This window comes from Mytilus galloprovincialis, chromosome 9 (assembly GCF_965363235.1).
Source record: "Mytilus galloprovincialis chromosome 9, xbMytGall1.hap1.1, whole genome shotgun sequence".
Taxonomy (NCBI): domain Eukaryota; kingdom Metazoa; phylum Mollusca; class Bivalvia; order Mytilida; family Mytilidae; genus Mytilus; species Mytilus galloprovincialis.
The window spans coordinates 2,081,460-2,107,236 of NC_134846.1; the positions used below are offsets into that span (position 1 = coordinate 2,081,460).

Consider the following 25,777-nt stretch of genomic DNA (forward strand, 5'->3'; position numbering starts at 1 on the left):
TATAGCAAAAGCAAACAGTGGCGATTGTCAATTTTACCAATGTTTTGAACAGCAGAGACAGTGTGGTAAATCTGGTTATCTTATTGGATATGGCTTCAAGTACTGTAACAGATTCAAAAGTTTTAACTCGAGTTTTACCACAGCTGGGAACAAATGGATCAACTGTGTGAGGCCTTGTTTAACAAAAGCTCTGATAGGAAAATATAACGAATCTTTGGGGACAGGACAGAAATGTAATCAATTGAAGACGTTCGCCTTTGACACACATGTCAAGTGTTATCTGGATTGTGAATTCTGTAAAGTCTATACATCTAACCTTTCAGCATTGCGTAAAGTTCTGAGTTTCACGGATCTTCTTTCAGTAGATGCATTGAAACAAATCATAAAGGTTGGAAAAGAATGTATTTTTAGTTAGATTGAAACTGAAATTATTTATCCAATTAAAATATTGAATTCTGTATTCTCTGTTGAGTGTTAAATCAACTTTCTTTCAGGAAAGAAAACACTACCACAAACACACAGCTGCAAGACAAACAACTCTATCTATCCTTTAAAGATTGAAATAAACAATTAATTTCCCCATTGGCGACAATGGTAGCCGTTTTCGAGATACAGACTTTAGAAAGTTGATTTTTTTAACGAAACCTTGCTAGAATTAAAGAAAAGTTATTAGGACAGTATTTTTTGGTCCCAAAAATATAGGTTCGCGTTGCTTTTCTTAGCGTATTTTGTACTTATCAAACGGGTTATGATTTTGCCATGAATTAGAATTATGTGTTAAATTTTGCCATGAAACAGAATTTATTTGATTGTTCTTGAATTAAGACGTAAAATTGTTTATACAGCCATATATATGTATATACACGATTTTTGGAACTGTTGTTGATATTCACTGTGGCATATTATGTTTAGACTACACTAAAGATGATTTTTTGTTATATGTACCATTAACTCCACTGAATGTTGCCCACATTTCAATAGGCATAGCTATGACTTTAAAAATACATGGTCGAAACAATTTTAAAGGGCATGGTATTATTATAATAGCTTGCAAGTCAATTTTCAGCTGAAACTTAATGATCGTGTCGAAAATAACCTTAGTTCTGAAATGTTCAAATGTATTTCTTATCTGACATTGTTGAGAACTAGTTTCAAATTTGCGGTCATTTTATAAAGTGGACACTATACATGCTATATGAAAATTCAAAAGTACATGGTCTGCAATTGTTTTAGCATACTCATATCTTATTTCCATGGAGATTATTAGACCCAGTACCTTCGGTCATGATTTATTGACTTGAAATGTTTTGCATAGTTTCTAGTCAAGCAATGCCATTAATATTTCAACATTTACATTTTACTTCCTATCGAAATAACACAAAATGTGCTTGATATCTCTGTGTCAACAGTTTATCCTAAAACAAAATTTATATGAAATGCTGGCGGATCTATACAAATAGTAGATATTGTTCTTGTTAAATTCCTTACCTACTTCTTTAAACAAATGATAGAATGAGACAATTGAGAGCTTATCATGCTCTATGGTATGTTTTTTTAAAGATCATATTTCAGTAATTCTCAATGGACTAGCAAAAGTGTACTTTAGAAGGTTGCTTAACAATTCATACATGTTCACGACAAATCCAAGAACAATATCTTCACATATACAAATGGGTTTAGCCCTTTTTACAGTGTGCCAGTTTAACCCGCCACATTTTGTATGTACATGTTATTCATTAGTCTTTCATAGTTGCTGTTTAGCGTATTGTGTTTTCATTCATTAATAAAGATCTTATTTTGTACATAAATCAGGGAATTAGTTTTCTTGTTTGAATCGTTTTACTTTTGCATGTCATTTCAGTCCCTGTACATTTGTATAGACCTTACTGTCTGTGATTCAAGAAGTCACAGAAACAATATCCCTGTTTAAATGAACGCTCAGCTCTAAGAAATATTCAATAGACATTTAACCAACACATTATCTTCTTATCAATATAATATTAATATTTGAAATGGGTAATACATAAAAAAGTTAATAGCATAAGCTTTTTGAAATTTATTTTTAAAAGCACCAGCTCTTTACCATGTTTACTCTTGTTTTAAAATGTCACAATTATTTCCCATTGCTTTCTCAAAGCTAAAAGTCAGTAATAAAAATTATATAACACAGCAATGATATCATGTAAACATAAATATGGTGATTTATCAAAAACTTTGTTGATATAGTGGATTGCATTCATTCTTGTTTTATACAAATTACAAACTTAATGTTTAATGAATATTGAGAAAGCAGCACAATTCTTTTAAAATTTAAATGTTATTGAAACTCATGGATGAGTTATGGTAACTATAAAATGTTCACTATTTATTTGAAAAATTCCATCATGTTCATATTCTTGCAAACATTCTTTTTCAAAAGTAACCCTGAATATGTATGTGTTGACCCAAAATCTTATTAATTAAAGACTTAATTACAGACCTTTATAATAGAGACTAGTATTTTTCTAAATTAAAAATGTGTACACACTAATCCTAGTGTGTACAGATAAATCCTGGCAACTAAGCTTACATCTAAAAAGGTATAATCATATAATAATCTAAAGTTATTAAACTATATGTATTGCACAACAAGTGAGAAATATATAGTCCTGTGAAAATGAAGTAAATTCATCTCATAGTACATGGAAGTTATGATGGAACCATCAACTGTTTTATTTTCAACAGTCAACATTCTGAAAGATGAAGGCCAAAATGTGGCCTCATCTTTCCCTTCAACTACTGTGATTGGCCGTTTCAGAATCTGAAAAATCATTGGTAATTTCATTGTTCGTACCCCAAAATGAAAATAATTTTACATCATTTTCCATTGTTTATTACATCTTGAACCAATCACAACATTTTGGTGTACACTTTGAAAATATTACCCAGGATGCATTAGATCTGAAACGGCAAATTCCTGAAGGTATTGTGAACATTTATCATGATGGTTGTGATTTTTAAAGAAGGTACAAAGATACGGATTTATTATTGTGATAGGAAAATCTGAATACAAATGTAAACATCAAATATCTGAATGCAAGCTCTAACTTTAGCAATACTCATCCAGCTGCATTAATTCATAGTGACTTATACCCTGTAATGAAAATTACCATGTATTGCTGAAAAGACCACAATACAGTTACAACTACCAGAGGTAAAAATCCTTCTATGGGTAAAAATATTTCAGTAAGGGGTATTTGAACTTTTCCACAAAATATGTTTGACACCACAATAACATTTCTGTTACAAATGAAAATATGAATTATGGGTGGTGGAACATAAAAAAAGTCTTGTATGTTTATTTGATGAAGGTAAAATTATTAAATAGAATATGTAAATTGTTTTGGGATATTGGAAATCCCTTCTGACCCAACCATGTATGACATACATTTAAATAGAACCGTCCTGAAAATGATGTTTTGTTATAAAAGACAATGTAATTCTTGAAATAGCTCTACAAAAATTGTTGACGGCTTGCATGAAGAATAGTTTACAGAGTTTTGGTTTAAATTAAAGTAATTAAGGACGTAAAATCAAAAGCAATAGACAAGTATTTAAAAGAGGAAAACAAAAAAAATTAATTTGTTCATGAGAGTTGTATTGTTGTAAAAATTTGCAAGCTGGGTGTTTTTTTCTGTTATCTACTTATCTTGATAATATAATCCCAAAAATAAAACATCACCTTCCCGCAAATACTCTGCTTTTATGATCTATTATGAAAACTAAATTTTTTAAGCATTTATCATTTTTAAAGATTAATCATTTATGGCACACTTTTTAAAAAAAACTGTACATATTTTTATATTTTCTTTTTGTGGAATATAAAAAGATTTGGTAGTCAAGGCTATCATGTATTTATTTGTTTCTATTACTTTTTGTAGTTGGAGAACATTTTACTATTTTGATGTATTTTTTTTCATTACATTCATTCAAAGTAATTTAACTAAAAGTCTGTAGTATTCCACAAGAAAGATAAGAATATGGGTCTAAATTAATCCAAAATAACAACAGAATTTAACAGACATTTTGCAATTTTTTTGTAGATGATACAAGGGCCTTGCTATGCATCACTGACCAAGAGGGCATGCTTCGGGTCATGCAGTTGTCCGTGGACCATTCGTTAGTCAATGAGGAGGAATGTAACAGGATGACATTGTTAGGTCTAGACATGGAGAAACTGAAGCAACATAGACTGATAGGAAGTTCGGACAGTACAATATGTCTAGGAGATTATCATGTGAAAGGCGGATATAAAGATATTGATCTATTGCTGTATGTATACTTGGTTCTGGACTTCATTCATTACAAAAGTTACTTCCCTTAAAATAGTTTTATAAACATTTTCATTTGGGAAAAAATAAAATAACCAAAATACTGAATTGCAAGATTCAAAATGGAAAGTTCCTTATCAAATGACAAAATCAAAAGCTCAAACACATCAAATGTGGTAGAATAATAAACTTTAAGTTAACAAAATTGTAAGTAAATGTACCTGGTACAAAAAGATTATGAATTCCAAAAAACTGCAATTGTCTTTTGGGCCTATTTTGATTTAAAAAACTACTTTGGATTAATAATTTTTATGCATTGAATAAATCTGCTGATTTAATAACAAATCATCAATATTCTGAAGTTGCTTTTCAATTATTTTTCAGGGATGCAAGCAGGGAACCAGTGATTGCTGATCCCTTTGTTCATGGAGGTATACCTTTAGACAAGTCCTCCAGTTTCCTGATTATCATGTCAGATGGATTATATCAAGCCTTACAAGATGCCATCCAGTGTGATCGTGTCAATGTTGAAGTGGCTCGCATGGTGGCAGCAGAGTTTTCAATTCAGGGCACACTGCACGGTGTGGCACAGGCTGTCGTTGACAAGGTTGTGAGAATGCATCATGATGCATATATGACTGGCACCCCAGAAATAAAGAGTTTGTGTAAGAAACGAGGGGACATAACTCTACTGGTTCGAAATTTTAATTATCCATTGGCAAATGCAATTAATTCACCAAACCGAACTGGACCTTATAATCCGTTATCTCCACCCACTCCAGCAAGAATCCCGAGTCATTTACCGCTGACTCCATCTTTAAGTATAGAACTGTCAGATCACAGCAGTTCCCAATCCCCAGCAGGAACTCCTACTCCTACAAAACAGAGGTCACCACCTAGAGACATCATGCTAACCACAACAAGTACACTAGCATCAACCTTACCTGACTCCACTTTAAATACCAGTAATGGAGGTACCAGTACAGAATCATCAACACAAAGTAGTGGAGATACCAGGTTTCCGAGTCGATTTTACCAATGCGCAAAACTAGAACTTGATGAAGACGGTAAAATTGAACCATATGTTGATTTTTCAGACTTTTATAAAGCAATTGCAGAATTAACAGAAGCACAGAGAGAGACGTTGAATGCAGAGACCAATCCAAAATCTGGATATGAGACAATTACCGAGGAATCTGAGACTTCACTAACGTCTGGACCAGAAAATTGAAATTTATAATTTTGTGATGTTATTCTGTTTTCTTGACAGATTTTATATATGATGTAGCTCTGTGTTTGTATCTAAGGTTGTTTGTTGGATAAAGTTTGAAAGCAAATCATGAAGACAACTTAAGTAAGATTTGTTTTCACTTGAGTCACAATTGACTTAATACTAGTAGCTGATGCTTAACTTTAAATTGAACTTACAGTTGCAAGAATATAAAGAAATGTATGCAAGTTTTAGATAGTAATGTAATTTTTATGCAATTTTAGTACTTTCATAAAACATCATGGCAATCTGTTGTATTTGATTACAAAACTTAGAGCCCCAAGTGATCAATCAATTTACTTAGACAAGTTTATGACAAACAGAGTGCATTTTGTCTGATTATTTGAAATTACTGTTTTTGAAACTTTGTAACAGATATACTTATGCAAGGTTTTTGGGTAATGATTGCATTGATAGTTAAAAAAAATCAGATATTCAGATTTTGTCACCATTTTTTATGTACACAAAACATAGAACATAAATACCTTCAGGAATTACAGTAGTTAAAGGAAAATATATGATGAGGTCACATTTTGGTCTTCATCTTTCACAATATTGACTCTGGAAAATGAAACAGTTGATTGTTCCATGTACTATGAGATCAATCTACTGCTTATTAACATGACTATATATATATTTAAGTTATTGTGCAATACACACAGTTTAAAACATTGATTATTAATGTAATAAAATATTTTTAGATGGAAGCTTAGTTAACAGGATTTATCTGTGCAAACTAGGATAATTTCATTTTTAATTTAGAACAATACTGGTCCCTATTGTAAAGCTCTGTAATTAAGTTTTTTATGGATATTTTATTAATCAGATTTTGAATCAGTACATAAATATTCAGGGTTAATTAAGCATTTTGAAAAAGAATTTTTGCAAGAATATGAACATGATGAAATTTTCTAAATGAATAGTGAACGTTTTTAGTTACCATAATTTTTCCATGAGTTTCAATTAGATTTAAAGTTTAAAACAATTGTGCTGCTTTTTGAATGTTCATTGAACATAAAGTTTGTAATTTGTATAAAACTAAAATGAATGCAACTCATTATATCAGAAAGTTTTGGATAAATCACATTATTTATGTTTACATGATCATTGCTTTGTTATTTATAATTTTTATCACTGACTTTGAGAAAGTGATTGAAAATGATTGTGATATATTCAAAAAGAACAATAAAATGGTAAAGAGCTGGTGCATTAAAAATTAAATTTTAAAAAGCTTTTCTTGTTATCTTGTTTTGTGTATTTATAAAACCCATTTCAACTATTAATATTATATTGATAAGAAGATAATGTGTTGGTTAAATATTTATTGAATATTTCTTAGAGCTGAGCATTCATTTAAACAGGAATATTGTTTCTGTGACTTCTTGAATCACAGACAGTAAGGTCTATACACATGTACAGGGACTGAAATGACATGCAAATGTAAAATGATTCAAACAAGAAAACTAATTTCCTAATTTATGTACAAAATAAGATCATTATTAATGAATGAAAAAAAAATACGCTAAACAGCAACTAAGAAAAAACAATGAATAACAGGCACATACAAAATGTGGCGGGTTAAACTATTTTGAAGACATGCAAATCTTCATCTAACATGTGACAATGGTGTAATAGTACAACATAAACGCATACTTTAAAAATCAGTTGAAAAGGGCAAAACCAATTTGTATATTTGAAGATATTGTTCTTAGATTTGTCCTGAACATGTATGAATTATTAAGCAACCTTCTAAAGTACACTTTTGCTAATCCATTGAGAATTACTGAAATATGATCTTTAAAAAAACATACCATATATAGAGCATGATAAGCTCTCAATTGTCTCATTCTACCATTTGTTTAAAGAAGTAGGTAAGGAATTTAACAAGAACAATATCTACTATTTGTATAGATCTGCCAGCATTTCATATAAATTTTGTTTTAGGATAAACTTGACACAGAGATATCATGCACATTTTATGTTATTTCGATTGGAAGTAAAATGCAAATGTTGAAATATTAATGGCATTGCTTGACTAGAAACTATGCAAAACATTTCAAGTCAATAAATCATGACCGAAGGTACTGGGTCGAATAATCTCCATGGAAATAAGATACGAGTATGCTAAAACAATTGCAGACCATGTACTTTTGACTTTTCATATAGTGTCCACTTTATAAAAGGACCGCAAATTTGAAACTAGTTCTCAACAATATCAGAGAGGAAATACATTTAAATGTTAAAGAATTAAGGTTATTTTTGACACGATCATTAAGTTTCAGCTGTAAATTGACTTGCAAGCTATTATTATTACCATGCCCTTTAAAATTGTTTCGACCGTGCATTTTTAAAGTCATAGCTATGCCTATCGAAATGTGGTCAACATTCAGTGTGTTAAGGGTACATATAAGAAAATTCATCTTTAGTGTAGTCTAAACATAATATGCCAACAGTTCAGAAAATCGTGTATAGATGGCTGTATAAATAATTTTAAGTCTTAATTCAATAACAATCAAAATCAAGGAGTAAACAAAGACTCACAAAACCAAAGGACATTTACATCAACAGTTATAAATAATAAATAAGAAACAACACGAACTCCACTAAAAACCGGGAGTGAAATCAGTAAATTAGAAGGATTTCATGTATTCGTTTGAAGGATAGATAGAGTTGTTGGTCTTGCAGCTGTGAGTTTGTGGTAGTGTTTCCTTTGCTGAAAGAAAGTTGATTTAACAGAGAATACAGAATTTATTACTTTATTGGATAAATAATTTCAGTTTCAATCTAACCAAAAATGCACTCTTTTGCAACCTTTATGATTTGTTTCAATGAATCTACTGAAAGAAGATCCGTGAAACTCAGAACTTTACGCAATCCTGAAAGGTTAGATGTATAGACTTTACAGAATCCACAATCCAGATAACACTTGACATGTGTGTCAAAGGCGGACGTCTTCAGTTGATTACATTTCTGTCCTGGCCCCAAAGATTCTTCATATTTTCCTATCAGAGCTTTTGTTAAACAAGGCCTCACACAGTTGATCCAATTTTTCCCAGCTGTGGTAAAACTCGAGTAAAAACTTTTGAATCTGTTACAGTACTTGTAGCCATATCCAATAAGATAACCAGATTTACCACACTGTCTCTGCTGTTCAAAACATTGGTAAAATTGACAATCGCCTCTGTTTGCTTTAGCTATACATTTGGGATCAACAGATGCTGAAATAAAGAATGCACTAACTTCTTTATCATTTTAAAAAGAAATGCGTACGTCAGTGTGTATATATTAAATATGTTGCAGTAGAATAGGTAAAAACCGATGATACCCTAATTAGTTGACTTTCTTCTTCTACGTTACGTTTGTTATCATGTTAACATTATCATAATTCTGCTAATAGTGCATTGGTATTTGATTCAAACAATTTTAACAGATTATTAAAATTTGTCATGTTTATAATCTAAAAAATAAAAGTCACATGGAAAACGATCAAAGAAAGAACAATCAAAGCTAAGTCATGTCTTAGAAATCACATAGAAGCCTATTACGAGATACTGTTTAATGTTTACATTGATTTTGCTTCTTGTAAAGTTCATTTTCAATCTATATTCTTTCGATGAGACCAATTAGATTTTAGATTGTCTTTACAGACAACAAAAGATTCGAGAATACTAAGAATGAAAATTACTATAATTGAAATTACACCTTATATAAGAATCCTGGGTTTTGATTGGTTGATAGCCAGTGTATTTTTCACCAATTTACTGTTATCAAATGAATATCGTTCATTTTTAACGTCGCCGGGGTATATGCAAAAAGGATATGCCTTTTTTTCTGTCGTGGTATTTGCCAAAAAATACTCTATCCGACTGGACGCTTGTAACGTCACGATCACGATGCTTTTTGAATATTAACATTCGGTGTAATTAAACAGATATAGCATGTTCTTGAGGGTAATGGCCTTACGGCTCGCGAAATTTAACATTCTCTCGACTGGATATATCTGTTCAAAATAAGAAGATCTAGCATGATTGGCAACGAGACAACAGTTTCTCTCCGCCAAAGTCCAATTAATGTAGTAGGAATCAACTACAGGTCAGATTGTATAGGCAAATCAATACGACGCCAATTAAAGGGGCACTAGCTACGAGAAATATAAAAAATCTAAATTTTAATTTTTTTTCTGTTCAATCAATAATGAAAGTGAAATAGTGAAATAACAATTCGCTTTTTGCAGCAAAAAGGTTCAATTTTGTCAAATTACGCTGAGAAACATTGCTAATTAGTTATTCACTTGCAAGTGAATGAGTCGACCTCTTTAAATCCGTATTCATGTAGACTTCAATTTAACCCCTAGCTAGAGATTGACAACGCATGCATTGTACGTGTACCGGTTATTTAAAGAAAAAGAATGTCAACAATGAAAGTGAAACTACGGTAAATCATTTGATTACTAATTCGATGCACATAAAATCATTCTTTTACGGTTAAAAACAATGAGAAGCATCTATTTTTAATCTATAAAATAAAATCAAACAAACCTATACAAATCAAATTGCACGTGTTGGTTTAATCTATTCATATCTTTATTTATGTTTACATCGCTTATATGGTCATCTGAGGTCAAATCGATAGTTAATTAGATGGCGTCTGGACTAAAGTACACACGAAACGAACCTATATATTATCTACCCCATGCTCTATAAACTGTTTATTTTAGACTTTTGATAGTTTGGTTAAATGTTTTACATTGTTATAAATCAAATATGAGAATTTGAGTCAAATCGGTAACCATGAATTTGACAGCTAGTGCCCCTTTAAATTTGTGAACGGTTTCTAAAATGAAACTGCTCACGTTTTGTTTTCCCCAAAAGGATCAACATATTACTTAAAGAAAATAATGATCGTGGTTCGACTTCGAAGCATTCAAATGTTATGAGGGGTCGCGGGTCTAAATCAAATTTTTTTCTTAATATAGAATTTCGCTATTTTTTTCTATAAATGAACTTTATCTTATTTTTAATAGAAAAATAAAATAAAAAATGAGGTCATCGTTCATTTACGCTCACAATCTACCTTCGAAAGAAGCATACATTTTTGTAAAAGTACTTTTTTTTCTGTTGAACTAATAGGAGAAAAATAGAAGAGGTTATATCGAAATAAAAAAAGAACTAAATTACCGAAATCGCTATCTTACAATATTTTAGTTTAAGTACAGCTTATTTGAAAATAATAATAATAAAAATATAGGTCACCGATGATTTAAAACAGATTTTTCAATTCTATTGCAAAAAAATGGTATTTTTGCACCAAAGGGAGATAATTCGGAGTTTTTTTTAGTGAAACATACATTTAAAAAGTCATCTGATGCCAAAATGAATTGAATTGTTTGAATGATTTGTGTACATATGATAAAGTAACAACTGATAAAGTAATAAATAAAATTTGTAATGAAAAAAAAAATGTTAAATATTTTTTTCTGAAATTTTTATACCCTCGAGCCTCCTTAACCGGAATGGCTGGGTCTAAAATGTTAAATTACACAAATTCCAAACTCCAAAAAAAGCTCTAAACTGATAGTCCTTAAAGAAGTTAAACGAATGGGTACAGAACCCAAAGACAAATTGAAAAGTTGGAAGTCCATAAAACTGACAATCAACCGTAATTGACCAACGGAACAAGTATTAAACACTGTCATATTCTTGACTTGGTTTGGTAATTTTCAGAAGGGAATTATGGATTAACCCTGATTATTTAGCTAGTTAAACCTCCCATTTGTATCGCCGTGGGTTAAAGTTCAGTTCCCGGCATGTATCGACACAATTGCGGGAGTAACCCAAACAGACATAATAAGTGAATGTGACACTAATTGTGATGAGAAGTTGTAACTATGTAAACATATATTATATATAAACTCATCACAGATACCAGGATTAAATTTTGTATTTACGCCGACGCGCGTTTTGTCTACAAAAGACTCATCAGTGACAATCCCATCCGAAAAGTTTAAAAGGCCAAATAATATAATGTACGAAGTTGAAAAGCATTGAGGACCAAAATTCCGAAAAAGTTTTTTACCAAATAAACAGACAGATAACATAAGTGGCCAAATGCTAACAAACACAAACAAATCTAGCAAAGCTGCGATCAAAAAATGTGTTGAAGACCCGTATTGTATAAAACCCGGGCGGAACTGATATTTGCTATTATACAATAACATGCTTTTCTCTGTTTGAGACGTCATTTAAATCAATCTGTTGGATGCGTACCGATTGATAATTATATAATTAAGTTGTGATCTGTTCTGAACTAGCTTTCAGTAAATCTGATATCTGTACTGTGTGTTGTTTCGCTCTGTCGCTTTGTTATTTGATTTTTGTGCTTCGCACGATTTGATGATTCAACCCATTCCTTTTGATTTTTAGAAAGTGTTCTTATGTTTTCATTATGTATCACTGTCTCAGGTAAGGGCTAGACTGAGCTATCTATGTCTGTCCTTAGTCAGGTCCCTGTACTTCATTGGTATTTTATTTTTTGCTGTATATCATTAATACTTGTGTGATCCTAAATCAGGCTGGTATTTTTTCTTGTTTTATTTTTTTCACATTTTGTCATATCTCAACCTTTACTTGTATAGCTTCTTTTACAATATGGATTTTGCTCATGGTTGAAGACCATACAATCACCACTTCATGTTGGTATGTATTGAATTGTTTTTATACATTTTTGTCAATAAATACTTTGACCTATAATGGTTTACTGTTGCAAAATGTTACTTGGATGGAGAGTTGTCTCATTGTCAATCATACCACATCTTTACATGCGCATCCAAAAAGTGACAAACTAATCAGTTTGTTGATGGTTGCCGCAAAATGGTACAAGTAGAATAAGAAATCTTCTTATGTCTATATAAAACAAAATTTACCTGTAGTAAATGTGTTTAGAGTAACCAGAAAAATAAATACCGACTTCCATAGAGTAAGATCCATGTTCCTATAGCTAGATTTGTATGTAGTGCAAATTTAATTCAAATGGAATACAATAATCCTCTGAAGAATCCAGATTTTAATTTATATAGGCTTTTACTAACCAATGATACACTTGCACTAATTTAATCGCTGAAGAAAGAAAATGTCAACATTAAAACTATGTTACAAAAACGAATCGGAGACTAGAATATTTAACCTCAATGAAATGTTTACATGTTATTGTCAATGTTGTTTTAATTTTATCCATGTTTATGTAAATGTTGTCATAACATCAAAAGAGGATAAATAGCTAGGATGCATGACAAGGACTTATAAAATTGTACAATAATGTTACATACTTTTACAGGTAGTTCCATAGTCTAAGGTTATTTCCTTTTAGGAATATTTTTTTGTCATCTACGTTTTCCAATAGTCCCAACTTTCTAAACATTAAATTAATGTTTTTATTTTATCAATTTTATATATCGGTATAATATCTCAATTAAAATGGTCGAAATATTCCTTATAATCGCAACAAGGAATATAGTTCAAATGTGAAATATATCGCAATAATAATAAGATCAACAAGGAGAAGTGTTATATTGAACCAACTATCAACCAGACTACATGCAGAGACCAAAAAACGAGGATTTCAACGTTTGCAGATCTCAACTACAATGACCACATTCATATCGTATGATATATCGGATTTTTTTGGATCTCGATTTATGACTTTCAAACAGCGGGTTACTTTGTATAGTACGCTACAAAAACACTTTACATAACACAAAATGTAGCAAATCAAAAGAGAAAAACTGAAAAGAGATAGACGTCGCGTACGGTGTTGGTGATAATACGGGTTTTGCTTTCCAGTTCGCCTTTATTGCATTGTTTAGAAGTTTCGGAATTGATAACTATATAAATGTATATATCAAAATGAGCGTAATTAAAAGTAGAAATGGAATATGCCTTAAAATCAATACTTTTATTCATTTTTGTCGAGCCTTCGACTTTAGTCGAAAAAGCGAGACTAAGCGATCCTACATTCCGTCGTCGTCGGCGTCGTCGGCGGCGTCAACAAATATTCACTCTGTGGTTAAAGTTTTTGAAATTTTAATAACTTTCTTAAACTATACTGGATTTCTACCAAACTTTGACAGAAGCTTGTTTATGATCATAAGATAGTATCCAGAAGTAAATTTTGTAAAAATAAAATTCCATTTTTTCCGTATTTTACTATAAATGGACTTAGTTTTTTCTGCGGGGAAACAAAACATTCACTCTGTGGTTAAAGTTTTTAGAATTTTAATAACTTTCTCAAACTATCCTGGGTTTGTACCAAACTTGGACAGAAGCTTGTTTATGATCATAAGATAATATCCAGAAGTAAATTTTGTAAAAATAAAATTCCATTTTTTCCGTATTTTACTTATAAATGGACTTAGTTTTTTCTGCGGGGAAACATTACATTCACTCTGTGGTTAAAGTTTTTAGAATTTTAATAACTTTCTTTAACTATCCTGGGTTTGTACCAAACTTGGACAGAAGCTTGTTTATGATCATAAGATAGTATCCAGAAGAAAATTTTGTAAAAATAAAATTCAATTTTTTCCGTATTTTACTTATAAATGGACTTAGTTTTTTCTGCAGGGAACCATTACATTCACTCTGTGGTTAAAGTTTTTAAAATTTAAATAACTTTCTTAAACTATCCTGGGTTTGTACCAAACTTGGAAATAACCTTATTTATGATCATAAGATTGTATCCAGAAGTAAAGTTTGTAAAAAGATTACTCTGTTTTTTTCTGTAATTTACTTTCAAATGGACTTAGATTTTCTTACAATCATAAAATAGTAACAAGAGGAATATTTTTATTGATTTTTTTCCTCATTGTTGTTGAGCCTGTGATTTACAGAAAAAATAGGCGAGACACTGGGTTCCGCGGAACCCTTACAAATTTTGTTAAACGAATGATCCATCATATCACTGATTTTGAGCGTGTAGACAAGTAACACAGCGACATATGATCAGCGTTGCTTTGAAGTTATTCTTGTCATTTTTTAAACTTATTAAAAAAAAGTTGTACTCCTAGCAAGAGTAGTCTTTGGTGTTAATGGTGTATGTTTTATTTATGACGTCATCGTTAACTGGACGCGTCTGACCAGGACGAAAAGTTGACTTTGTTTTGTGGTCAAGCCGAAAATAGAAAAAAAATGTGGATAGGTGTAAAGTTAAGAGTGATTTTAAAAGGTAATTCAAATAGATTATTCCGAAAATGATATATCTTTTTATTCCGTATATAATAAGGAAAAAAAAATAAAAAGTTTTGTTACAACATTTCAAAAGATCGTGTCAGAATTACTGATTTTTTGAAATTTGTATTTCTGTCACAAAACCCAAATCTCGCATATTTTTTGGAGCTCTTTAAAATTCGAACGAATGCTGCAGATCCAAACCACAATTTACATATCAACCCTTCCTGTGTCAAAATTATATAATAAATATACAACTTTATATGTCTTCAATTAGTAAGTATTGTTTAAATTATGTCCTAAATTGTTCATTTTATTAAATCCGTTGACATGTCACACTCGCCGTTTTCTGACTTTTTGGCGTATTTGTTAAGTGTCTTATGAAAAGTAATAGGCAGTTACAGTCTTTTCTACGATATGAAATTTTATCCAAACGTGAAAACTATTTTTTTAAGTGTATGAAAAAAATTGTGTCGAAGTTTTAAGAGAAAATGTCGAGAAAAAAAATAAACGCGATCTTTTTGTTTTTGTCTAGTCAAAATGTCACAAAACGCCGTTTTTTACATTTTTGTTACAAGTATGATAAGTCATATTATACAGGTTTGAAGGGGGAAAATTTGAAATTATAATAGCACAAAAAATACTATATAACATTAAAATCTACTGTTCAAGGATTTTTTTGAACCCATTTTCGATCACATGTCTGAAGAATTAACGACACAGTCAGCGACTATACTTTTGTCTAGTCATAATGTCACACCATGCTTTTTATACGACCGCAAAATTTGAAAAATTTTTCGTCGTATATTGCTATCACGTTGGCGTCGTCGTCTGCGTCGTCTGCGTCGTCGTCGTCGTCGTCGTCGTCCGAATACTTTTAGTTTTCGCACTCTAACTTTAGTAAAAGTGAATGGAAATCTATGAAATTTTAACACAAGGTTTATGACCACAAAAGGAAGGTTGGTATTGATTTTGGGAGTTTTGGTCCCGTCATTTTAGGAATTAGGGGCCAAAAAGGGCCCAAATAAGCATTTTCTTGGTTTTCGCACTATAACTTTAGTTTAAGTTAATAGAAATCTATGAAATTTTGACACAAGGTTTATGACCACAAAAGAACGGTTGGGATTGATTTTGGGAGTTTTGGTTTAAACAGTTTAGGAATTAAGGGCCAAAAAAAAGCCCAAATAAGCATTATTCTTGGTTTTCGCACAATAACTTTAGTTTAAGTAAATAGAAATCAATGAAATTTAAACACAATGTTAATGACTACAAAAGGAAGGTTGGTATTGATTTTGGGAGTTTAGGTCCCAACAGTTTAGGAATTAGGGGCCAAAAAGGGACCCAAATAAGCATTTTTCTTGGTTTTCGCACCATAACGTTAGTATAAGTAAATAGAAATCTATGAAATTTAAACACAAGGTTTATGACCATAAAAAGAAGGTTGGTATTGATTTTGGGAGTTTTGGTCCCAACAGATTAAGGGGCCCAAAGGGTCCAAAATTAAACTTTGTTTGATTTCATCAAAATTGAATAATTGGGGTTCTTTGATATGCCGAATCTAACTGTCATGACTGTGTATGTAGATTCTTAACTTTTGGTCCCGTTTTCAAATTGGTCTACATTAAGGTCCAAAGGGTCCAAAATTAAACTTAGTTTGATTTTGACAAAATATGAATCAGTTAGGTTCTTTGATATGCTGAATTTAAAAATGTACTTAGATTTTTAATTATTGGCCTAGTTTTCAAGTTGGTCCAAATGGGGGTCCAAAATTAAACTTTGTTTGATTTCATCAAAAATTGAATAAATGGGTTCTTTGATATTCCAAATCTAACTGTGTATGTAGATTCTTAATTTTTAGTCCAGTTTTCAAATTGGTCTACATTAAGGTCCAAAGGGTCCAAAATTAAACTAAGTTTGATTTTAACAAAAAATAAATTCTTGGGCTTATTTGATATGCTTTATCTAAATATGTACTTTGATTTTTGATTATGGGCCCAGTTTTCAAGTTGGTCCAAATCAGGATTCCATATCAAGTATTGTGCAATAGCAAGAAATTTTCAATTGCACAGTATTGCACAATAGCAAGAAATATCTAATTGCACAATATTGTGCAATAGCAATTAATTTTCAATTGGAGTTATCTTTCTTTGTATAGAATAGTAGTTGATAATATATGTTGGAAATTTGCCAGACATGACTATGATGTCATTTTCTATTTTTATTTGCCAATAACTTTATGTAAATAACTTCATTGGAAATTTGCCAATATAAAATGTTGCTGATGAAGCTTTTTTTCCTTATCTTATCTAAAATGTTTTTAGATAATGTATGTTGGACATTTGCCAGACATGACTATGATGTCATTTTCTATTTTTATTTGCCAATAACTTAATGTAAATAACTTCATTGGAAATTTGCCAATATAAAATTTTGCTGATGAAGTTTTTTTATTGTTTTATACAATAAACAATGTATATTCACTTTTACTACCAACCAATCTTTACCATTCAGTGATAACAAGCACTTTATTTTACATTTTAATATTTTATGATGTATTTAAAAGAGTAGTTATTGTTGCAAACTCCATTAGAAATTTGAATTGATATCAGTTTTGGAAAAAGGGAAACAGGGATGTGAAAAAAAGGAGGGGGGGGGGTTTAAATTTTTCTCATTTTAGATTTCATAAATAAAAAGAAAATTTCTTCAAATATTTTTTTGAGAGGATTTATATTCAACAGCATAGTGAATTGCTCAAAGGCAAAAAAAAAATTTTAAGTTCATTAGACCACATTCATTCTGTGTCAGAAACCTATGCTGTGTCAACTATTTAATTTTAGATTTAAAAAGTTTAAAGAAGAAATCTTTAATTGATTTGTAAAATCTTGACATTTGTTTTGTGTAAAAAAAAAACCATGTAATGTCAAAAATTTGATCACAATCCAAATTCAGAGCTGTATCACGCTTGAATGTTTTGTCCATACTTGCCCCAACTGTTCAGGGTTCGACCTCTGCGGTCGTATAAAGCTGCGCCCTGCGGAGCACCTGGTTTTACTTGTTTTGACGTAACGTTCTGTAAAACTTGACATGTAGTGCCTAACCGTCGCAAATTACGGAAGCCTTTACGTGCCATGCTAATTAACTTTTTCCAATTTGATATGACGAATTATGAATTTGATATAACAGATTATGAATTTGATATAACAAATTATGAATTTGATATAACAAATTATGAATTTGATATAACAAATTATGAATTTGATATAACAAATTATGAATTTGATATAACAAAATATGAATTTAATATAACAAATTATCAATTTGATATAACAGATTATCAATTAGAAATAACACAAATTGTCAATTTGATATAACAAATTGTTAATTTCTCTACCAGTAGTATGATTTAATTATAATAATGAGATTGATTGAAACAACATTGGCGCATTTTTTTGTGTATTGAGACATTGTTTATCTGACGTCCAGCGACAAATATGTCATTGAATGCTTATTCAAAACTTTCTTAACAGGTCTGAAACCCTCACCCTCCCCTTTTATCTATTATTTGAAGTTTGAAGTTCTCTATTCAGTTCATGGGACCTGGTGTCTTAGAACGAACGATTATAATAGAAAAAGGATCAATTTATGCTGCACATTTTCAAATCAGAAAGAATGCACATGGATAGTGTGTTTCTAGGGACATGGGAACATGCAAGGATAAAAAATGCTTCCCCTCCTCAAAATCCTGGCATGCTTCTTTATCAATTTCGATGGGCACATACAAGGATTAATGAAACATCCTTAAGTTCATCCTTGCATTTTTCTTTATATGTTTGTTTCAATATTTATTTTATTTGCACACTTTTTATTAAAAACAAAGACCCATGCGCGAGATCTAGAAGAGAAAACCCATGCACAATCAGTGCAAAAGGGATCTGATATATAAAATTTATAATTTTTCATTTCTAATTATCATAATTTTGATACAATATCTTAACAGATTTTTATCGAATCTAGTTCAAATTAATATCTGTATCTGTTTCGGTGGAGGACATTTTAGCGCATTGTTAGGACATTTTAGAGAAAGAGAATCTAATGTTTTAGCGCCGAAGTAAAGCCCATTTTAGCCCAAAATTTTAAACGCATTCGAGCGAAAATGGAAATTATCAATGCCCACTTTAGAGCAATGCTTTAATCCATTTTATGATTAATGATTAATGATCAATATATTTTTTAAATAGAAGCAAGACAGCACAATTGAAAAAATTTCATGTCCATTAAAGTATATAACACTAAAATTTTAAAATCAAATTTTTAAAGTCCGTTCTAGTCTGGAATTTATATTCCAGAGAACGTACATAATGCGCTCTGGGTATACCCCCTGTACAATACTGTTCATAAAGTTGCAGTAGGAACTGATTTTTCTCTTTATCGTGTCTAGATTGTGGTGCACATTCGTCTATACATTGTATTTTTATATATGTTGTTGTTTGCAATTTGATGATAGTATCAAGAAAAACTATAGAATAACTTTTATTTCCATGATGAACCAAAATGAACATATATATATATACATACAACTTTAATATTAAGCCAGCATAAATTAATGCTCGTGGTTTTAGTATTATTCAACTAGGAAAGTTTTCGCTAAAATGGTCTATTGAAAATACAGCTGAACAGATTAATCCTGCGCTAAAATGGGCTCTAATGTCTGCGCTAAAATGTCCTCTAGTAGTTTTCCGCTAAAATTATCTGCGTCCATTTGTTTTCTTGTTCATAGGTGAGATTAAATTTGCTTTAATTTGTTTATGAAATGGGCAAATTTGATTAAATTAACTATATTGTGGTAAATTTTGAATTTGCTTTCAACTGTTGATTCTTTTAAAATTTAATACAGGCGATGAAACAAACCAGTCGGAAACCCGGTTGAAATAGAACAAAAGAATCGAAGCTCTTTGTTAGAGAAGGCGATAAATGTGAACTGTAATGTTTACTATAGTGACAAAATTTTTAAAAGTTAATAGAAACAAACAAAATTACAATTTTCTTCTCAATAACGAAGTGTTATATTTTAAAAACACCATTTGCATAAGTTTTAAATTTATCTAGACGTACATAGTTAAGCAGAACAATTAGATATCAGGTCGACGACATGGGTATCTTTCAAGTTGGATGCAGAAAATGCATATCATCCGATTTCTTTAAAAAAAAATTACCACGGACGGAAAACATATCAATCTATTAGTTCAGTAATTTTCGTGTCTGCCCTTCTATTATGTGACTCAAGAAAAATTCCAAAAAATGGGTAACAATAGTATCGAAAAGAGAAAATCGAGTGCACCTTTTTATGTTAGGGCGTGTGCTATAGCACCGACTGTTAAATACTTAAGGTTCATCATAACAAACGGACAAATATGGCTGTATTTACATGCCAAAAATTACTCTGAGTACAGACTTACCTGTGAAGTTGGAAAACTTTTTAATGCCTGGCATCCACTAGATATAATAAAGTTAAATGCATTTTGTGTTTCAGAAAGATAAAATCTCTTTTGGATTTTGCTGGGCATTTTTTTTTCCTTCATGCAAAAGGTCTGAAAATTAACTAAGTTGTGGAACAACTATGAGATGCTCCCTCAGGTAAAAACCGGTTTGTATTGTTTTGTTTGTCCTTAATTGACATGGACAAGAGGTATCTTCACAACTACAGGTGAGTTAAAGAGTATATCTGAGTCAGTGAGTGGACAGTATCAAAGTAATTCAGGTGTTTGTTTATTTTTACACCTTCTGCAGAAAGGGAAAAAATGCCCAGCAAAAACCAAAAAAGATTTTATCTTTCTTTAACACAAAATGAATTTAACTTTTATATATCTAGTGTATGCTAGGCATTAAAACTTTCCAAACAGCACAGGTAAGTCTGTACACAGAGTAGTTTTTAAGGTGAAAATACGGCCATATTTGTCTATTTGTTATGATGAACCTTAAAAAGACAAGACAAATACCAGGCTTGGAACTGCGCCGCGGTGCATGTAATTGATTGAGGTCACAAAACAGACGCACAAACGATAAATCCCTTTCATTAAAAGTTAAACAAACATGTTCGTTGTACAATGTTCTTTGAAAAATTTCAAACTATCAATGATGGGCAATGTTGTTACGATCTTTGAAAAGACAGTGTTCAACGAAAGAGGTTGACGTTCTGGTGTAGCGAGACCATTTTAATAATGCGTTTTGATTTTTGGTAAAGTATTTTTAGACCTTGCAATCGTTAATAGATTTATTGTAAATTTAAACAGTTGCATGACAACTAGACTTATAATGCAGGTGTTTTGTGTGTTTGCCATATTGTCTAGACAGGTTTAATACAACGACAGGTTATGTCTGTACCAAGTCAGGTTGTCTGCACGATGCGTTGTTTGCTGCTATTGAAACTGTATGAACATATACAAAAGAAGATGTGGTATGCTTGTCAATGAGCCAACTCCCCACCGAAGAATAAAGGACACAGAAACTAACAACTATAGGTTAATATACATCGTACGCCCTTCAACAATGAGCAAAGCCCGTACCGCATAGTCAGAAATAAAAGGCAATAAATGACAATAAAAACAATTCAAGCGAGAAAACTAACGAATTTATGTACGTCTATCTTCTCGAGGTTTCAGTTGTCAGTTAACTAGTTGATCTGGGCTGTACAGTCCTGATGATCTTGACTGTTGTGCAAAGTTTTTTTTTTTTTATAAAATGCCATCTTCATTCAATCCGTTTATACCAAACTACACCCATCTCCCAAATTAACAAAAGATGCATTGGAAAATAATTCCGAGCTGAAAGCTACAAGTTTCATATCTTCAGTCATAACGTTATAATCTACGTTAATGCCTTAAAATACGAATGGGTGTTATATGGATTATTTTCAAAAAATGTAGATATTTTGTAATGGTGTTTTTCAAAAATAAAATTACTCATATCGTTTTAAATTTTATTTTGTTTCAACACAGAACTATTCAACTGTATGAAAAAATAACAGAGCATTACTTTTGAATGCACAAAATGTCAAAAATTTTAAAAAATGTACATCTTGCTGTCTGCAAGTGTCACTTGTGTTACCATAACAACTTATTTGAAAAAAAATACTTTATTATTTAAAACCATCTTTGTAAACGTTCTAAAAGGATTATTAGTTGAAAATTACTCGAATGTTATATATTCTATCTAATTTTAAAGATTTTTGAATATTTTTTTTCTAAATTAAAAGTCAGTCACAGAAAAAGCAAATTTTAAGTAATAAACTTTGGTAATTTTTGTGAAAACAAGTTGAATAAAAATATTCGTTCTCTCTCGAATGAAATGAACTGGCAATGCATTGTCCAAAAGCGAAACAATTATTAATTTAATTCAGGGGTTCATCTTTAGTATGCATTTTTCTATCAGTAACGCAAGTGACAATTTGGTAACACAAAAATGAAAAAAGTAACACTAGTGACAATCATACAAAATAACAACATATTTGATACAGTAAAAAAACTATCAATGTTTCTGAAATATTTAATATGACATTCTTTGTTGTTCATTCATATCTAAAAACCTATATTGATCTAGACACACATTTGAGGTCTATCAGTTAAGTCACATTTTGATCATTTCAAGGGCTTGTTTCCAAAGACTGACATCAACGATGTACTTTTGTCCAACAAGTTTGGGTTCTGGCTAGCGAAGATGCCCCTTTTGTCGAATCTACGTTTAGTTATTGCACATAAATATGTCATAAACAACTTTTTTCCTATGGTCTTTACGTAGTAGGATTAGCAGGATTACACAATGCAACTAACAATTAAGAATTGAATGTTTCTTTTTGTAAATTTATTGGGGTGTAAAAGCGTTGACCGCAGTACATTTTGTATGAAGCGCGGAAGCGCTTCATTCTAAAAATGTGCGCACGGTCAACGCTTTTACAACCCTATAAAGTTACAAAAAGAAGCATTCAATACTTGTAATTACATTTTTTATCTATGATCATTAAAACACGAATTTTTATATATTTTTTTATTTAATTAACCTGTGCACTTTATTGTTGGACCACGTGTTATCATGAATGAAAAGTTGTATTGAGCAATGCAACTGCTTACGGAATAACACGTGATGTGCAGTTAGCCAATCAGAATAAAGTATTATAATGAAACATACATCTAATGTAATTATTGTGATATGATAACTCCCATAATGTCCTAAAAAATGCATTATAAAATTCCTGCCAAATATCTGTCCGGGTATAAAAGGAAAATATATTTCATTCCTTCATGTGCATTTATATATTGCACCCTGATCTGAGCCGGATCACCCCTACCAGATCACCCCAGTTTAAGTTTGTTTGTTATGCATGCTTTCCTTTGTTCTGTAACATTTTGGCGGGAATGTCAAATCCAGTATAAAACTTATAATCAATTATACGGAGAAGACTGTCTATCAAAGTTCACGTAGAAAAAATCCAGTGTATATGCATAGCGTCGCTGGGCTTCTAAAATGTCGTATATGACTTTTTTGGCTAAAAAAAACCTTTTGACACCAATGGTCTGGGCGGGAGGAAATCTTCGGTATTACAAAATAGCATACAGTTAGACCAATCAAAATGTGTGAAATAAGACATATTACAAAATTGCCAATGTCAGTTGTTTGTAAAGTTTGCTTCCAAAATGTTGTATTAAAACTTGAAAATCGTTGTAGAATGGCTTTGGGATAAAAATAATTGTACATTTCTTTTTTTCTCTGAAAATAGTTTAAGTTCTTGGATAATCCAGAAATGTCAAAGCTTTTATTTCACTGCTATTTACAAAAATGTTCAAGTTCACATACGAAATTTTGGAAGCATGCATTTTGCCAAAATTTTCAAAGCCTGTTTGTGAGATATTTTTTTATTGAAAATTTTGTAATTTATAACATTTTAGAAGCCAAGCGACGATATGCAACTATTACAGTCATAATAACGTTCGATAACTCTGCATGTTACTGGTTCAATTAGGATTATGTAAAATTACTGGTTACCTGATGAATGATTTAAAGAAAATTGAAAAAATATATTTATTTCACCTCGGTTTATATCCATTCGAGGTCTTCTTTTATAAATATAAAAAAATATCGCAATGAATTTCATTGGTAATCGGACAACACTATAACCTGCATAGGTATTGTTAAAACTTACATCTACATAGATATTGTCAAAACTTCCATCGTGATTAGGTGCCATATTTGTTTTCTTTGATCACGTTGATGTTATGACTTATCGTAAGGAAAACACCACACCCCGGTTGGAAATCAAATCAAAATAAGTAAATAATAGTATTTTATGGTTAAAACTCAGAGAAAGTTTCAGTAAATCCTAATGAGGGGTTTAGAAGAAATTACGGAAATAAAATAGATTCATTCAGAAAAGGGCAAAATATAAGTACTCAGGAAATCCCTCCCCCCTTTATTTGGGTTCTTCTGTAGTAGGGTTGTCAAATCAATGTCTGACAAAGGATTAGTATGTGCATAGACAAATGTTGCTTAATCGAATTTAGCACTTTTTTATGTGACTGTCATACAAGTAAGAAAATTAGCAAGCTTAAATACAAGGTTTAATCCGCCATTTTCTACATGAAAAATGCCTGTATCAAGTCAGGAGTGTGACAGCTGTTTTCCATTCGTTTGGTGTGTTTGAGCTTTTGTTTTTGCCATTTGATAAAGGACTTTCCATTTTGAATTTTCCTTCCTGTTCGGTATTTTTGTTATTTTACTTTTCACAGGAGTACATGTTTCACTTCTTAGCTCGTTTTATTTTAGTGGACATTCATTTATACAAATTCAACTTGAGATTCACAGGAATGAAATTTTCCTTTGTATGTCTATCAGATATTAATCATAGCTTAAAAATGTTCTCATTGCTCAGTCTTTAGTTTTCTATGTTGTGTGGTTTATTCTGTTGTTTGTATTTGTGGCCGTTTTGTATGATATGACTTTGTTGGTTTATTGTCGACTTATGAGTTTGAGTGTCCGTTATGTATCTTTCGCCTCTCTTTTAAACAGATAATTGTTAATCTATTCATTTCACAACATTATCAAAGATATGTTAAAAATCACAAATTCGTCGACCAATACCATGTGTCTACTTCTTAACTCTTGTTCTTTTGATTCCAACATAGACGTTAATTCTGTCATTTTAATGATTTTCTGTAGTGACAATTTGCAAAATATCAGCGGAAATGTAAACAACATAATACCTGAAACAGCCAATAGTTGTCAATTAAATATAGTTAACCCCATAAATTCATTCTAACGAACTAAACATTCATAGTACTGACTTTCTTTCTTTACATTGATATAACATTTTATCGTTGGACAAAAGGACGACTTTTCCTTTTCTTTTTTTTTTTAAACATTTCAAAATTTCATGATGTTAATGTTAATACTTCATTGGCTATAACGTTTTACTTTGGGTGGAAGTGAGCTTGTTTTTAGTTTCGACTTGATTTTAATAGGGATATCAAAAGTGGACATTTATCATGGAAATGATTAAAAGTGATCAAACACTTCCCACCACTACTCTGTATTTTTCTACAATAACGGTGTAGGTTTTGCATACGTTATCATTTTTGCATGACAAATATGGCAAATATGTTATTGTAAAAAGGAAAATCACAAAAATACTGAACTCCGAGCAAATTTCAAAATGGAAAGTCCCTAACAAATGGCAAAATCAAATAACAAAACACATCAAACGAATGGACAACAACTGTCATATTCCTTACTTGGTACAGGCATTTTCAAATGTAGAAAATGGTGGATTGAACCTGGTTTTAAAGCGCTGAACCTCTCACTTGTAACAGCTGATTAAAGTTTTTTTTTTCGTATGTAAAAACCATTATTTGCAATTTTTCTCAAAAGAGTAAAAAATGAAAAGCTAAATTGGTAATCTCACATATTCATTAACTTCATTAATAAAGAATGAA

The 25,777-nt window shown here is 31.0% G+C and overlaps 1 protein-coding gene and 1 long non-coding RNA gene across 2 annotated transcripts; one reads left to right on the top strand and one right to left on the bottom strand.

Annotated features, from left to right (window-relative positions):
- Positions 1-4,087: 4,087 nt before the first annotated feature.
- On the top strand, positions 4,088-6,813 carry LOC143044231 (TGF-beta-activated kinase 1 and MAP3K7-binding protein 1-like). Its single transcript, XM_076216162.1, has 2 exons — positions 4,088-4,311; positions 4,695-6,813. Exons 1-2 carry the CDS (start codon positions 4,124-4,126, stop codon positions 5,539-5,541), a joined length of 1,035 nt encoding a protein of 344 aa, XP_076072277.1. The 5' UTR covers positions 4,088-4,123; the 3' UTR covers positions 5,542-6,813.
- A 1,509-nt stretch (positions 6,814-8,322) lies between these two features.
- On the bottom strand, positions 8,323-12,718 carry LOC143044232 (uncharacterized). Its single transcript, XR_012968600.1, has 2 exons — positions 12,503-12,718; positions 8,323-8,798 (listed from the first exon to the last, which is right to left on the bottom strand). It is a non-coding gene; the product is annotated as an uncharacterized LOC143044232 (long non-coding RNA).
- Positions 12,719-25,777: the final 13,059 nt, after the last annotated feature.

Excerpts from the sequence above, each read along its gene's own strand:
- LOC143044231 (XM_076216162.1), top strand. The coding sequence starts at position 4,124 with ATGCTTCGGGTCATGCAGTTGTCCGTGGACCATTCGTTAGTCAATGAG. Across the intron at positions 4,312-4,694 it reads AAAGATATTGATCTATTGCT|GGATGCAAGCAGGGAACCAG; the intron begins GTATGTATACTT and ends ATTATTTTTCAG.